Source organism: Cavia porcellus, unplaced genomic scaffold (genome assembly GCF_034190915.1).
Source record: "Cavia porcellus strain 051 isolate PalLab524CR breed Dunkin Hartley unplaced genomic scaffold, mCavPor4.1 scaffold_1, whole genome shotgun sequence".
Classification (NCBI taxonomy): Eukaryota; Metazoa; Chordata; class Mammalia; order Rodentia; family Caviidae; genus Cavia; species Cavia porcellus.
The window spans coordinates 162,372,706-162,387,215 of record NW_026947484.1 but is presented as its reverse complement, the minus strand read 5'-3'; the positions used below and the strand labels follow the sequence as shown (position 1 = coordinate 162,387,215).

Here is a 14,510-nt window from a genome sequence, read left to right as displayed (position 1 = left end):
CCTCTGGAGGTCTCAGAGCCATCTATCTCCCTGGGAAGTGAGACAGGGCGGGCATGCTTCTCACAGCCCCATGTAAAGGAAAGTGCTTCCACTAGCACAAAGACACTCTCACTGCTGTTACCTCTGTGGCTACTTTGTTGTAACAAATTTTTAAAAATATTAAGTGAGATGTATATTTAATGAGCATAAATATGTTAGTAAATGTAATTCCTATTATAACTCAGAGGCCTTATTGTTAAAAGGGGAGTTAATAGACATGAAGCCTAAACTAAAACTGAAAGTATCGTCTTTCTCTAAACTCCAAATGGCAACAAACTGAGGTTTTAGTGTACTTATCTGAAAATTATATGAGCCATTTATTTTTCCCATTTAAACCAAACCCAGCTAAAGTCATACGAGTTTTTAAAATTAGAAAAAAAGATGTAAAACATAATAAAATGAGCCGAACATGAAGTTTATTGCTATTAACCCCGGGTTAACTGGCTGACGAATATTTTTTTGTTATATAAGCATATAAATTATTCGCTTTAGTAAAAGCATTATGTGGAAGTGTTGATTTCCATTTTGGGTACTGGGGATCCAACTCACGACCTTGTGCCTGCCAGGCAGACACTTGTGCCACTGAGCTAAATCCCTGGCCCTTAGATTTCCATTTTGAACATAGTTTTCCTGACTAATGTCAAGAAAAGAGTGTTGGGCTTGGATCTTGACTTTGCCCACCTTGGACAAGTTTCTAGCCTCTTTCAGCCTTCAGTATACTTAGTGATCGTAAGTACTGTTTCCCCTGTCTACTTGCAACATTGCCCCAGAGATGCAGAGAGGTCATGCCACGAGGGTCTTTTACAAGATCAAACACCCACTGCACAGGGTAGGGCTGTTTGGGACATTAGGTGAACACTCGTCGTCACATCTGTGCTGAAAACGCACCCCTTTGTGTGTTGCAGACAAGCAGAACGATGTGGAGATCCCCTCCCCGACCCAGAAAGACAGAGAGAAAAAGAAGAAGCAGCAGCTGATGACGCAGATTAGTGGGGTGAAGAAGCTGATGCACAGCTCAAGCCTCAACAACACGAGCATCTCCCGCTTCGGGGTCAACACAGAAAACGAAGATCACCTGGCCAAGGTTTGTGGGAGCCGGGGTCCTGTGCCCGGTGTGCCACGCAACACACCTACACCTGCTGACCACAGCACAGCAGCGGGGGCCCTTAGCTTTGTCCTTAAATTTGATGATACAGAACCTGACAGAGCTTCTTTGTCCATGCTGAGGCTTCTGGCTGAAGATCCTTCTTCCCTATCAAATAGACCCTTTTATGTCCTGAATTGGCAGCTCCAATTTTACCCTGGGGACATTTTGGGGACCATCTACCAAGGGCCAGCAGGAAGATTTGCAGAGACTGAGAGGGCTGGAGAAGGCACAAAGAGACAGAGATGACACGGTCTCCTGAGCCTAAAACCCAGGAATAGGGGAAGTCACGGAGCCACCGTCCAGGTTCTTGAATGGTGTACATGGTGCCTTTTGAGGCCCCTGCAGCCTGGCCAGAGGAGGGAGGGCTTAGCACTGACTATGTGACCCTTCAGGGAAACCTTCCAAAAGCTGCCAGTAGCTCAAGGTTGATTCAACTGTGGGCCAAGCCTCTGGCCCTTACTAACTTATGCCTTCCATCAGAAAATCTCAGAAAAATCCCATAGCACAAGCCTGAATGATTCTTCTTCCAGGTCTGACTGTGGCCCAGGAACCCTAGGGTATAACTCATGACTGGCATGCTTCATGGCCTTTCACATGACATCAGGGTTCATTTCTGCACGGGGTAGCACCCAAACTCCTCTGACCTGACTTCAGTATTAGTAACCAAAGGGCAGAGGGCTTCCTCTGACTCTGTTTTCTAGCTGTCACTGTTGGGCAAGGAGCATCAAGGAGAGAGGCAGGGAAGTGAAGCCAGGCTGCCCTCTGGTCCTTAAGTGGCCACGTTGGAAAGCAACCCTGACTGATGCTGATGCTGATGCATAGCAAATGTAGGTCAGCGACTCAGCTTATAAATAGATGCGCAGTTTCCCTTTTCTGAAAAGAGAGAAAGATACACAAAAACACGCAGTTATCCCGAAGAGTCTTTCCCTCGGTCTAAACAGTTCTGTGTTCTGTCATCCAACAAAAATACTCTAAATCAGTGCTGCAATGATATGGCAACCAGTGTCCAAAAAGAAAAGAAAATTAAAGCAAATGTAAACATGACCGTTATGCCTAAATTCCTCTGCTTTTGATCACAGGAGCTGGAAGATTTGAACAAGTGGGGGCTGAACATCTTCAATGTGGCTGGATACTCACACAACCGGCCTCTCACGTGCATCATGTATGCCATTTTCCAGGTGAGCCAACGGGCCAAGCCGGTGACCCCGGTGGGCAGCTCCTTTTTCCTCCATGCCAGCTCGGTTTTGTAACTTTGCCTCTTGAACACCTGCTTACTCTGACCCTAATCCATCACACTACTCAGGAAAGAGACCTCTTAAAGACGTTCAAAATCTCCTCTGACACCTTCATCACCTACATGATGACCTTGGAGGACCATTACCACTCGGACGTGGCCTACCACAACAGCCTGCACGCCGCCGACGTGGCCCAGTCCACCCACGTTCTCCTCTCCACGCCAGCCCTGGACGTGAGTGCTCTCACTCTGTCTCCCTCCCTGCTCATCCTCTTTTAAAGATCAGTGCATGTCCCAGTATTCGATTCGTCATTCACTATGGGTAGTACCCATCAGTTTTGTTATTTATGAAAAGACAGTAACATGTCTCCTTCCTTCACTTTCTAATACCAGAATAATCCTTCCTTTGTGTCTTTTCTAATTGAAAAATTACTTAATTATTAATTAGCAGTATCTGTGCCTTACTCTTCCCTGTGTTCTGAGTAAGGAATACAAATGTCTTGATTAGTGTCTGTACACTACATGCATGAACTCTGTGAGTTCCCCATCAGCATCCCAGATCCCCTGGGCAACCTCACAGGCATATAACATAGAAGACTTTGCCCTGCTCCTGTTAGGAGTACACATCCCTAGGCTTACTTTGCTTGGAACTTGGCAGGCAGATTTCTTAGGTGAAAGGAAAAGTAACCGAAACCCTAGAGCAGAATCCATAGTGTTACAAGGAACAGCAGTGTGCCATGGAGCCTCAGTCAAGACCTGAGGAGGTAGCTGTGACCCCTTCCATTTCAGATTGATGCTCTGTTAGGGACCAGTGTCCTGGGCAGTGTGTCTAGCCGTGCTCTCACTGGCAGGCGGCAGTGGGGGCCAGGTAATTCCCATATGTGCTGGCCCACTGCAGGGGGGCCAGCCTGGTCCTATGCTGGCACCCAGGCAAGCTCAATTCAGGAGGTGAAGAACAATTGATTTTAAACTCTGCACAGTTCTGTGGCTTGGCTTCCCTGAATTCTGAGAGAAATCTAGGAGAAACTGGGGGAATGAGAAGAGCTAAGGATGCTTGATCCTCTGAAGGAAAGAAACAGGATTGTTTTCGTTCTCTTTATGAGTTCCATGCATGTGAACAACACTATTTACCACATCTGGTGTTATTGATGACTGTGGTATGGCCAGAAATTGGCCATGAGTGTCATTAACTTTTAGACAAAGGATACAGTAATGTGTGCTAGAGTCATGAAAATGGGCTTTCTGGAAGAGGTAGTTGGCATTTGAAGGACCCGAGGATGAGGAAAAAAATTTCTGCCCTAGAATCAGCTGCAATTTGTCGCTAATAAATACTAGATTTCAATCACTCTGCCTAGAGTGGGGGCCAGAAGCCTTCATGATGGAGCCTCAAAGAGTTAGAAAATGTTCTGAAACCCTGCCTGTAGCAACCCTTGTGGATGTGTGCTGGATGAATGAATGAATGAATGAATGAACGGAAACTGTGACCATACTCTAAATTTAGCTTCGGGAAATGATTGATAGCTTCTGTTCCAAGTCTGGAACTTAGCTTTTTTTCTCTGAGTTGCTCAACCAGAATAGGAAGGTTGCCGTACATATCTCAGAGCAGAGCCAGTCTGACAAGCTCCTCTGACTTGTGTGTGCTCGTGTTACATAATCACCATGCTGCCACAACACTGGTCCAAGGAACAAACACCAGGTGTTCTCACACACGCACATGCACACACATGCACACACACACACATGCACACATGCACACGTGCACACACCGAGAGCATTGTGCTACTGACTTTCCAAACCTCAGACTGATGTAGCCACAAGCTCTAGATGTCATCCCTTTCACATCAGAGACTTTATGGCGATAAGTGAATCCATGCTCAATTAGATTATCCACCGAGCTATATGCAACTCATCAACCCCTCCCCTGACAACAATGAAACGGGCTCCTTTCTGATGGAGGACCCAGCTGGACAGGCCCTGGGATGCAGGCTTCAGTGGGCTCCTCTTGCTCTGCAGGCTGTCTTCACGGATCTGGAAATCTTGGCCGCCATCTTTGCAGCTGCCATCCATGATGTGGATCACCCTGGAGTCTCCAATCAGTTCCTCATCAACACAAGTGAGTTCACCACCAGAACATTCACGTGGATAATTGTATGACTCACTGCATTTTTTTTCCTCCTAATGTTTTCATTGTGGATAATAACAAGGGCAATAATGAGGTCATCCTTCTATTCCACTGAAACTGTTCAGGCCTTTCCTGGATGTGGTGTCCAGTCTGGCAAGGCAATGTTTGAGCTGCATGGAGACCTTGAAGAGGGCCAGTAGGAAACCATGAAAAGTACTCAAAGTTTGGCAAATGGGACATGGAAGGGAGGAATAACAGATTTGGAATTGTGTAGTGAGGCAAGGAGCCAGTCTTGGCAATAACGTGCCAATGACTTTGGGTTTTACACAGGGCTCTTTCACACCACACAGGGCTCTGCTGGTGTCTCTGTCTCTGCTGGGGAAGCAGCCACAGGTGCTGGACTTCAGCAAGGGAACCTTTGAACATCAATAAGGTCCCCCAACATGCAGTGGAACGGGATTCCTCCAGTGCAGGAGCTAAAACCATGGAAGGTTCCACACATTCTCTCCCAACAGCGTGGGTTTGTTGTGGACTGGCCTGGCAGGAAGATGACCTAGCAGCCCCCAGGAATGGGGTAGCCCTCAGCCACCAAGCCATCCTCAGAGATTTGTCTTGCTCACGTTTGATTTTCTTACTAAGAAAATGCACTGTCATTGTGTACGTGGGGAAAATCTCCGTACTTCTCCCCCTGAGAAGAGCAGCTGTACTGTGTGGTCGTGATTGACACCAAGTGCTGACAGTTGCATTGGAATGATGTTTGCTGTAGGAAAGAACCTTTGTTGTCAGCCCTGGTCCTTTATCATCAGAATGTGAGTCATTTAAATTGAGAGTGCACTGTTTTAAAGAATATCGTTCTTCTATTGAAAGAACACAGTTTGGGCAGCCATTGGCCTGTGTGGGTTACATCAACTGACTTAACGTGCTGCCAAGGATGAACCCAGGCTGATCAATTAGCTTCCTTCAGGAAAGGAATATTTCTGCTACAGACATAAACATATAAAGCCTACTTGTATGCCCATGGTTATGCAAACTGCAGAGAGTGAGCAGAATAGAGTCCTCGATAGCTCCCAAGAGCCTACCACCCTTTCTGAGGGCCATAACTCCAAGCACCCTCTTACAGGAATGCTACACAGATGACACCTCTTAAGCTAAGAGCACATTGCCATACTTAACTGTCATCTTGATTAAAAGAAAATGTGATTGTGTGGATTTGATGGCTGTATTTCCAAGCACTGTCATGGTGCTTGGTGATGGTGTCAAGGTACCTACGGGTACCTGCCTATCACAATTTCTGGCATAGAGAAATAAAAGACAAGAAGTTCAGTGTCAGGATTGTCAAAAAATTATGAGTATCCAGTTGTCATATTTATAGAAAGTTTCAAAAAGCTACATTATTTAAATAAAGCAAAAATTTACTCAAAGTTGTTATCCTCTTTGAAAATCAGAAGCTTACAATGACCAAATTTGAGGGAGCGTAGATAAAAGTGAACTCAGTTTGAAAATCTTAATGTACAAGATAAAGTTCAGTTGTATTTTGGTTTCATTCTTTTCTGAAGCACAAAATGTATGAAGACATGAGGGTAATTATAAGCTGAGATAAAAATATGATTTAGTTGCTTGCGGGTGGTTTTACATACTTTCAGTTTCTTCCCACATTGTAAAACCAGAGAAAGGTCTGTGAGAGGCAAAATTCTTCTAGCCGAAGAGAAAGCAGAAGCCTCAGTATCTGCTAGAAGCATTTTTGTGTTTTGCTTACAAACTATTTCTACCAAGAGGCAGACCCTATGGCCGGAGCCCCTTGTACAGAGCTAGATTTGATTGTACACCAAGGTAACGCCAGTGTTTGAGGCCCATGGTTCTTGCTCTGTCTTTTCTGAAGTTGCCATGTTTTCTCGTTTATTAGATTCAGAACTTGCTTTGATGTACAATGATGAATCTGTGCTGGAAAACCATCACCTTGCTGTGGGTTTCAAGCTGCTGCAAGAGGAACACTGTGACATCTTCCAGAATCTCACCAAGAAGCAGCGTCAGACGCTCAGGAAGATGGTGATTGACATGGTGAGACCCCAGCCTCACCGCCCTGCATGCCCCACATCTGTCATGCTTTCCTAGAGGCTGGATTTACCAAAAAGCTCTCATTTTTGTTATTTTCCCAAGGTGTTAGCAACTGATATGTCCAAACATATGAGCCTGCTGGCAGACCTGAAAACCATGGTGGAAACGAAGAAAGTCGCAAGTTCAGGAGTTCTCCTCCTGGACAACTACACAGATCGCATTCAGGTATTTAACCAAACATTGCGTCACCATAGCACAAACCAAGTGACATTTTGAAAAGCGCAAATTCAGTTAGTTGCGTGTCCTAGGCTCCTGTAACAGCTTGGGGCTTATTTTAAGAACAAACTTAGGGCAATGGACATGTGAGCTTCTCTAATTGGTGAGAAAAAACATAGCTATTTATTGAATTGTTTAGTTCCAAACTTAAATTGCAAAAGCTACTCCTAGTGGGGCATACATGATGTTGGCCCCGCACTGATGTTTGAGCACCTATCCCTCCAATTTGAAGTTTGCAAGGTCTGTTTTGGTTCTACAAATTGCCATCACCTGGTGTTTCCTTCCTGTAAATGGAGACCAAGAAGCCAGCTACTTTTAGTAATTCCTTGCATTCTTTCCAAACGGAGGAAAGGCAATGATAGCAGCATTTAACCTCCGACATTCCCTCTAGTATTTAAATTCCAAGGCTGTCAGTCTACCAAGGTGCGTACTCCCTGAGGGGACCTTGAATGGTAAATGGCCAGAGTCTCTAAACCGCTATAAATCTGCCCCATGGGATATGTGTGTCGTAATTAACTGGCAACTAAAAAGTCCCTGAGTTTTGCGCTGGACTATAAGAGGGACAGGATGTTCTGGTAGTGTTTACACTTGATCTTTACGGGCTTTCCAAAACTTGACGACTCCAGGTCCTTCGCAACATGGTACACTGTGCGGACCTGAGCAACCCCACCAAGTCCTTGGAACTGTATCGGCAGTGGACGGACCGCATCATGGAGGAGTTTTTCCAGCAAGGAGACAAAGAACGGGAGAGAGGAATGGAGATCAGCCCCATGTGTGATAAACACACTGCTTCTGTGGAAAAGTCCCAGGTACTGTGTCCAAAGTGTGATTTATCAGGGTTCCAGTGAGCACTCCTGACTGTGGAACTGGGGTGCTTGGTCTGGTTCCTCTAACAGTGTGTACGTGTGTGGATGAGTCGGTTAAGGAGCAACTGCGGGTTAAGTCTGTGAGGTGTGGGCCTCCGCTGCCCCATCCACTGTGCTCAGCCTCGTGGGGTGGGGATTAGGCGGTCATCACAAAGCATCAGTGTTTGGACTGTGGGTCTGTGCTCTGTTTAGATAATCAGCCCTGACTCAGCAGTCAGCCGGTGTTGGAGCACTGCCGTCTCCTCCTTCCCTTTCACCCAGCTCTGTGCTCACCCGGATCGCAGCCCCTCACCCTTGTCCCGAGCACTCCTCTGTGGCCCTCTGGCCATCACCAGGTATCCTGCCACCACCCCCAGAGGTACTGCAAGCCCTGTCACTGAGCCCTTCCGAGGGGAACATCCTGTACCTGGTGTTTACTGCTTATGTCCAAATTCTGTGTGTTTCTGAAGACAAGAGAAACCGTTCTAAGGCTGCAGCAAAGCCCCAGACACCAGCTGCTGCAGGGTATGAACCAGCTGGAGGTATCCTTGCCGCTGCCTCTGCACAGGCCTTAGTGCTCACTGAAAGGGTATTTTTTAGGACACTGAATAGTCCAAACCACAGGTGATGTGACTGAATACAGACATCTGTCCAGTCTTTAACTCAAAACACTTGGGAGCTTTTTGTTTCCTTGTGTCTAGCCTCATTCCCCAAATACCTGCAAACCCCAAATTTGCATATATTTGTACTATCAATGTATAGTTCCCTCAAAATTCATTTTTGTTGCTTCTTAAAATCTGAGTGTAGCATCCATGAAAATTATCTAAAGCCTCATGCTATAACAATGTAAGATAACATTAAATTAATCAGGGCCGATGGCAGTACCATATGGGGTTTAAGTGGGCCCCGGTATGAGTGAAGAGAGCGTCTTTGCTCAGTAGCAGCAATGCTTCGTTTGCACAGTGCTCGTCATGGCTTTCTGTGCACTGTCGCGCGAGATGAAGAAAACAGGGGTTTGGCCAGGGTCCAGGAAAGACACGGTCCTCTAGGTCCTGCTCAGCAGCTGCTGTGTTACCCAGCTGCCTTCTCCCCAAAGATCTCCCCGCTCAGTTGTGATGGACAGGCGGCCCGTGACAGCACTGCCCAGTCCAGGGTTCCCGCAGATGGACTCTGCTGAGCTGGCTCTGATTTATCTGCCCACAGAGCTCTGGATTAGGTGTTGTTAGGATTTGCAGGGTTCTCTCAGCCAGGACCTAGGAAGTAAGTGGGGTGACCCTTCCAAAAATTCCCGAGCATTTCTCAGCAGAAGCAAAATGAAGAAAGGAAAGGACTGTGCCGTGTCCAGCTGGCTCAGTCTTCTCTTCGCCTTGGGATCATTTCTGATTCCTAGAAAACACCTTGAAAATCGTCCCCAAACACATTAAACACACATAAAGGAATGAACAAGAGAGAAAAGGAGGGGGGCAGACACAAGAGAAATATCTGAATCATTCCACAGTTAACTTCTGATAGCCAGTGTAGATCAGAGATGCCCCAGCTTCAGGGCAAGAGAAAAATCAATCTCAGTCTCTCTCTGTCCCTCTTTTCTCTCCCTCCCTTGCCCTCCCTTCACCACCCCTCTCCTCCCTTCTCCTCCCTTCCTCTTCTCTTTTTTCTCACTCACACATTTAAGTACATAGTTTTACATAAAGTTGTCACATATGACCAAAGTGTTGACCGGAGCACAATATGGCAGTATTAAATGACTGGTTAAATATCAAAATGTCAAATAGAGGAAATTTTCCAGGGGAATGGAAAGATAGCTCTCTGAGGTCTAGTGTCCCGTGGGGGCCTTGCCCATGTGCCCTGAGTCCCACCCAGCCCAGCTTCTCTCAGCCCAAGACCCAGACCGGGGAATTCCACTCCCCCTGTCTACCTGCCCCTCGCAGCACTGGTTTCCTGTTTGTCCGACAATGGGGGTCAGCAGGAGGCCACACCAGGATACACACAGCAGCCCCTGTCAACCGTGACAAAGCCATGTGCCTCGGGCTTATTCCCTGAAACCCCAGCGAAAGGAACCGCTTCATTGTTTTTATTTTCCTCCTTCGGATGGAAATGACTGTGGCCCGGTGGATGCTGAGCAATCGCTGGCCTGTCCACAGAGGGGATATCTGTTTGTTTAGGGCTTGAATTCTTTTCGAGTGTCTTATCCAATTTCTCTACAGCGGCGAGCATCGCCCAGAATGTGCGATTCCAGAGTGGACCGGGTCCAGCTCTGGCCACTTTGTCACAATGGCATATTTTAAAGTCATCAGGGAAAGAATGTTGACTCAGTTTAGACCTGGGGCTTCCTTGTTCAGAGAGTGACTCACACAATCTGAGGCTGACGAAGTCACTCCCAGACTTCTTATCTGGCACAGATAGAAGGAAAGGCAGTGTGCGGTTAGCAAGGGGACGCGGGCTCAGGAATCAGACACATTAGTTCTGTGACTTCTGCAAGAAATTTCACCTCAGTCAGGAGCAGGGGCTCATACCTCTCATGTCCTGCTCTAAGAGGCAGGAGAATCAAAAGTGTCAGGCCAGTCTGGACAACTTGGTGATTTAGCAAGGTCTCAATTAGTTAAAAGGACTAGAGATGTAGTTCAATGCTAAGGCCCTTAATTCAAATCCTAGGAATGCAAAAAGAGAGAAAGAAAGAAAAATAAATAAATAATCCAATGTAGCTTCAGTGAAATTCAGTTCCTGGAAGACAGCACTTAGTCTGGGGGATAAGAATCATGTTGTATATCATATCCAGTGCAGGGCTGATTACATAGTAAGTGCTCAGATAAATAAATCGTTTAGTATTGATTGCTGGGTGCTGTGACTTCTCCTAGCATGCAAACCGCCACCACTGGCGGCTTGGTCTTCATCGACCCATTGCAATAACAGAAAAATAATCTTGTTTTTCTCCAGGTTGGTTTCATCGACTACATCGTCCACCCATTGTGGGAGACCTGGGCCGACCTGGTCCAGCCAGATGCCCAGGACATTCTGGACACACTAGAGGACAATAGGAACTGGTACCAGAGCATGATTCCCCAGAGCCCCTCTCCGCCACTGGAAGAGAGGAGCCGGGACTGCCAGGGCCTGATGGAGAAGTTTCAATTCGAACTGACCTTGGAGGAGGAGGACTCAGAAGGACGCGAGAAGGACGGGGAGGGCCACGGCTACTTCAGCAGCACCAAGACGCTTTGTGTGATCGATCCAGAAAGTGAGGATCCGCTGGGCGAGAGCGATGTGGACACCGCGACAGAGGACAAGTCCCCAACTGACACCTAATCTCCCTCCCCGGGGGGAAGGACACCCCACCCTTGAGGAGCATGCAAGCTGTGGGTAGGACCTGCCCACCATGGGACGAGGCCTGCATGGGACAGAGGCCACTGGCCTTTCCGGTCACTGAAGTTTGGGGCCAGAACGCAAGGCCGAGGAGCAAACAGCAGCTCAGGAAACCCGCGGTTGACTGACTGGGTGACTTGCCCGGCCTGTGAGCTCGGCAGGGAGCTGAGGGTTGGTTCTGTGTAGCACAGGGCAGTTCCGGTCACAACCAAAAAGCTTGAACACGGAAGACACAAAACTGAGAGATTTCTCTGCACTAAAGTCTCGGGCGCTGCCCGACTGGTGGCTGAACTCACTGACTAATACCTTCATGGATAAATCTGCTCACTGTCCCCTTGTCTGCCGACCTGTGTGCCTTTTTTGTAAAACATTTTCATGTCTTGAAAATGCTTGTTGAAACACCTAGCATTTAGTACCAACTTCTACACTGATAAGCATTCAAAGTCAATAGACACTTTTTTTTTTACTCTTTCTGGGAGAGAAAAAAGAAAAGAAAGAAAAATAGTCTTCCTTCTTTCTTGGGCAATATCTTTCGCTTTCCTACCATTAACTTTTGCAAACAGACAAAGACACACACTTTGAACCACATTCTACTTCCCCGTTTGTCCCATCTGGCTCACGGTGGCCCTGGTGACTTAGCTCTGTTTGTTTGCTTCAAACAGTTCTTTGCCTCTCGAGGTCTCACTGTTTGTGCTAGGAAGAGGAAAAAAAAGTGAAACACACTGGGGCAGGACGAGGCCCTTGTGTAGCCTCAGACAGGCACAGCGACCTCTCTGTTCAGGCCTGACCCCAAGAGTCGCGGACCCGACCTCTCCCTCTCCCCACTCCCAGCCGTTTCCGGGGGATCTGCCCCTTTTTTTCTTGCACTGCCTCTCACGCTAACACCTCCATTCCCATTGATAACCGTGTATTTATTACTTAATGTATATACTGTAATGTTTTGTAAGTTATTAATTTATATATCTAACATTGCCTGCCAATGGTGGTGTTAAATTTGTGTAAAGACTCTGCCTAAGAGTTGCGACCTTTTCTTGGAATGTTTTGTATTGTGTATTATATAACCCAGGCATCGCTTCAGAGAGATGTACGGCCCCTCCCTGGGCAGTCAGGACAAGGAAGGGGCCAGGGACCCCAGACCTGGCCCTTTCCCTGCCTGAGTTGCTCCAACCCTTTATGAACCAGTTTTGCGAACAGGATTCTCACATTAGATACAAAATGGTTTATACTGAGCTTTTACTTTTGTATAGTTTGATAGGGGTAGGGGCAAAGGGCCACAGTTTTTAGCCTTGTTTTATCTAAATCTGTGTACACAGGAGTTGGGTTATAACTGGGTTCTACTCTAATTAGGAGTTCGGTTCCAAAAAGCAACACTACATTTGCTCACAAAAGATTCTTCCGGTTGTCCCCAAACTACTGACTTCCGCAGAGCTAGCCTCCTGCCTGCTATCCCGCGGGAATGTCGCGTTCCCATTCACTATGGAAGAAAATAATAAAAACAATGTGAATTTTCATAATAAAATGTGAACTGATATAGTAAATTATGCAAATGTGAAGCTTCTTCTGCTAACTCCTGTTAGGTCTTTTCCTGGTGTTGTTTCAGTTTGTAAAATAAGTTCCATGCTTCGGTTCAGCGTTGTGACGCAGTAGCTACAGAAATGGCACAAGCACGCATGGCCAGCGGGTCGTCTGTCTGTCCGTCAGCACTACACTGTTCCAGGTGGACATCCTATTGTTTCCCAGAGTTTCTCGCCATGTATGTTACAGTACTATTGTTATATATTGTGCAAATGCATTCTTAAGAGGCTTTTATATGAGGTGAATAAATGGAGCATGATTAGATTAGCCTGCAGGCCCAGTCATTTGGCGTCCAGTTCTGGCATACGAAAGCAGACTTTCTTTCTCCGTTCCCCTGTTGCCCCCACCAAGAAAATGAAACTGTGCCCAGCTGAGGTTGCAGAATCTTCCCAACGCGTCCGGTCGCTTGGAGCATTTCTCTTTTCTCTTAGCACTGCTTACACCTGCTCAGTGGTGCCAGGAGAAAAAGCAGTGAACCAAAACCATTTTGCTCACCTCGCAACGTCGTCTAGCTCTTTAAGGGTGGGAAGAGGCTCACTACCAGAGAAATGAAGGGCACCCTCGTCTTGGCTGGGAGTCCTAGGAACATGAACCAGTGTCCCCGCATGTTCGGGCTGTTGGAGGTCCACAGACCCACTGGACACACAAAGACTGCAGTCCACAGGGCAGGGAGGAGGCCCTTGCTCCTCACAGTGATTGGTGGGGTCTTTTGCTGATATGAGGCTTACACTGTTCTTCCTGGAAAGAACTGTGTAAGTACTATAAATAAAATACTTAAATATTTTGTTGAGATATTCAAACCATCAATTACAAAAAAAAGTTATCGTTAGAAATGCTTTGTGTGTGTGTGTGTGTGTGTGTGTGTGTGTGCATGCGTGCGCGTGCGTGTGTGCGTGTGTGTGTCTGCCTGTGCGTGTGTGAGGGGGGCAGAGAAGGTCCCAAATGAGAATTAGTGAGTGGTTCCGGGAAGTGATCTGTGAAGCAGCAAAGGTCTCTATTACCGGAATTCCATCAGTGTGCACAGAAATTGCTGTTTCTCTGGGAAGACAAGCGGCAGGGAGCCAGCGCTGCAGGAACAGCCGTCCCTTGGTCACAGAGGTGACTCCCCTAGGATTTTCCACCATCCCCAGTTTTTGATAGGAGCTCACCATCTCTGAGCTTTCCTGCTTGGTGAAAGTGAGTGTGTTGTCAGAGCTATAAACCTGACTTTCATCAGCACTGCAGCTATATGTATTTATAAGTATTTGCACGGGTGCTTTCTCCTGAGAAGGGGTTTTTAACCTTTGCTGCAAAGGAGAATCAAGTGAAAAATTAGCATTTTTAAAAAACACTGTTGTTTTGTCCCGTTCTCCTCCCCAGATTTCTGACTGGAGGCCTTGGATAGAGCCTTGGGCATTAGATTTTAAGAACAGTCACAGGTAATTGTCACATGCAATTGCAGCCAAGAACCACTGCTTCTGAACCAAAGCCATGTGCTTTCTTTCCCCAGCAGTCTTCAGGCTATCATCTTGTGCCCTGTGTTGGCGAGCTCCATATAACTATCTTGCATAGCATGTTGGATTCTTTCTTATTTTATCTTTCTCATTTAGTTCTCACCTCACCTCCAGGTAAAATGGGACCCACAGTTTCACCAGTTTCCTAGGTAGAAGTCTGAGAAAGGCCAGAACTCAGGCATCTAAACCAACTGTGTTGCCTGGGGTCAGGGGCCCCATTGTTTCTTTCATTCCCTGCTCCTAGTGTCATACTTGGGACAGTTGACACTCACATGTGTGTTGATAAATCTGAATGCTGGTGACAGCGTAGCCACAACTAACAGGAAGACGAGAGCAATCTGTACCCTGGGAGATTCCACTCGTAGCT

General features: G+C 46.8%; 1 protein-coding gene across 7 annotated transcripts in view; it reads left to right on the top strand.

Annotated features, from left to right (window-relative positions):
- Positions 1–12,917, top strand: part of Pde4b (phosphodiesterase 4B) — a 526,060-nt gene extending 513,143 nt beyond the window's left edge. For all 7 annotated transcript variants that reach the window (XM_063258980.1, XM_063259006.1, XM_063258986.1 and 4 more), the window contains 8 exons: positions 945–1,123; positions 2,266–2,364; positions 2,490–2,654; positions 4,434–4,533; positions 6,446–6,600; positions 6,700–6,822; positions 7,500–7,682; positions 10,653–12,917. In XM_063258980.1, the coding sequence (XP_063115050.1) occupies positions 945–1,123; positions 2,266–2,364; positions 2,490–2,654; positions 4,434–4,533; positions 6,446–6,600; positions 6,700–6,822; positions 7,500–7,682; positions 10,653–11,018 (1,370 nt within the window). In that variant the 3' untranslated portion in view covers positions 11,019–12,917. The remainder of the gene's footprint in view (positions 1–944; positions 1,124–2,265; positions 2,365–2,489; positions 2,655–4,433; positions 4,534–6,445; positions 6,601–6,699; positions 6,823–7,499; positions 7,683–10,652) is intronic.
- The last annotated feature ends 1,593 nt before the right edge of the window (positions 12,918–14,510 follow it).